The sequence below is a fragment of the Gekko japonicus genome, unplaced genomic scaffold (assembly GCF_001447785.1).
Source record: "Gekko japonicus isolate JY-2015 unplaced genomic scaffold, Gekko_japonicus_V1.1 scaffold4343, whole genome shotgun sequence".
NCBI classification, from domain to species: Eukaryota; Metazoa; Chordata; class Lepidosauria; order Squamata; family Gekkonidae; genus Gekko; species Gekko japonicus.
In genome coordinates, this window is record NW_015171630.1 from 90618 (window position 1) to 92216 (window position 1599).

General features: G+C 54.7%; 1 protein-coding gene across 1 annotated transcript in view; it reads left to right on the forward strand.

Annotated features, from left to right (window-relative positions):
• TMEM129 (transmembrane protein 129) overlaps positions 1–1432 on the forward strand; it is an 8026-nt gene extending 6594 nt beyond the window's left edge. Inside the window, exon 2 of the mRNA XM_015419965.1 lies at positions 954–1432. Within this exon, the coding sequence (XP_015275451.1) occupies positions 954–1432 (479 nt within the window). The remainder of the gene's footprint in view (positions 1–953) is intronic.
• The last annotated feature ends 167 nt before the right edge of the window (positions 1433–1599 follow it).

Sequence of the window (1599 nt, forward strand, 5' to 3'; positions counted from 1 at the left end):
CTGCTCTTTTTCAAGGACAGCTCTTATCAGAACTACGGCTTGCCCAAGGTCATCCAGCCAGGTGCAAGGGGAGGAGGAGTGGGGAATCAAACCCGGTTCTCCCAGATTAGAGTCCGCGCACTTCACCACGACACCCAAACTGTATAAAGGACAGCAGCTGGCAAACTCCAAGTTGTTGTGCCCTCGCTGCAAGGCCCCCTGGGCTGGGGGGGGAGGGGGGCTGCCAAGGAAAACCCACACGGGCAGACCGGAGAGCCAGGGGTGCCGCGCTGGGAGGACGGTCTCCCACGCTGCTTGACGGCTGCACACAAGGTTGTCCCGCCGTTCCAAAGCCACAATCGCCCACTCCCCTCCGATGCTACCTCTAAGCTGTGGAGTCTTGTGAGCAAAAATTCAGCTTTGTGAGATTTTGGCATTAAAGTTGTGAGCGAGCGATTTGGCCACGGCATCCTTCCCGAGCCAAGACAAAAACGTGTGAGCCGGAGGCTAAAACACTGTGAGCTGGCTCACGCTAACTCAGCTTAGAGGGAACACTGGTTGTGAGCCAGCGATTTGGCTCTGCTGCATGAATTAGTTTGCTCTGGAGCCCTCCTTCCTGAGCTAAGGGGAAAATGTGTGAGCCGGAGGCTAAGAAACTGTGAGCTGGCTCACACCAACTCAGCTTAGAGGGAACACTGGTTGTGAGCCAGCGATTTGGCTCTGCCGCATGAATTAGTTTGCTCTGGAGCCCTCCTTCCTGAGCTAAGGCGAAAATGTGTGAGCCAGAGGCTAAGAAACTGTGAGCTGGCTCACACCAACTCAGCTTAGAGGGAACACTGGGGCGCCCACGGGCTCTACGTTGGGGTCTCCTGGGCAAGACTGTTGTTATGCACCTGAGTCTATACAAGTGTGCAGGTCAAGGAGTTGCTTTCTCTGCTGAAAGTTCCTTTCTCCCCCCCCCCTTTTTTTTGCAGGCTACTATACTGGCATGTGCTTTGCCACACCTGAGAAACAGCTGTGCAGTTTTTACCAGGCCCCTGACGCTTGGCGGGTCTTCTTCCTATTGGCCATTCTCGCTCCAGCGGCTGCCGGCCTCCTGGCGTATCACTGGTCCCGAAACGACTGGAGTAACCACCCCTTGGTCAGGACGATTTCCTTTTACGCGCTCCCCCAGTCCGGCTGGAGGGCCGTCGCATCTTCCATCAACACAGAATTCAGGAGGATCGACAAGTTTGCCACCGGGGCCCCCGGGGCGCGCGTGATCGTGACGGACACCTGGATCATGAAAGTGACCACGTACTCCTTGCGTGTCGCCCAGCAGCAAGACATCGACCTCACAGTGGTGGATTCGAGACAGCACGAACTCTTGCCCGACTCGAATATGCCGGCCCAGTTCCTCACCATCCGGGTGGGCTCCGTCAACCCCCGCGTGACACCTTTCAATATCCGGTAAAATCAGTCAGCTTTTTAAGCAGTTGAGTGTATTGAATTCATTTTCTGTCGAAGGTGGAGGGGTTCGCCTCGTCTCTGTGCCCAGTATTTTATAGCAAAACAATCTACATTGGTGTAATCGGTTTTATTTTACAAAAACGATTGGTTTCTCCTAAGTGGTGGTGAGTA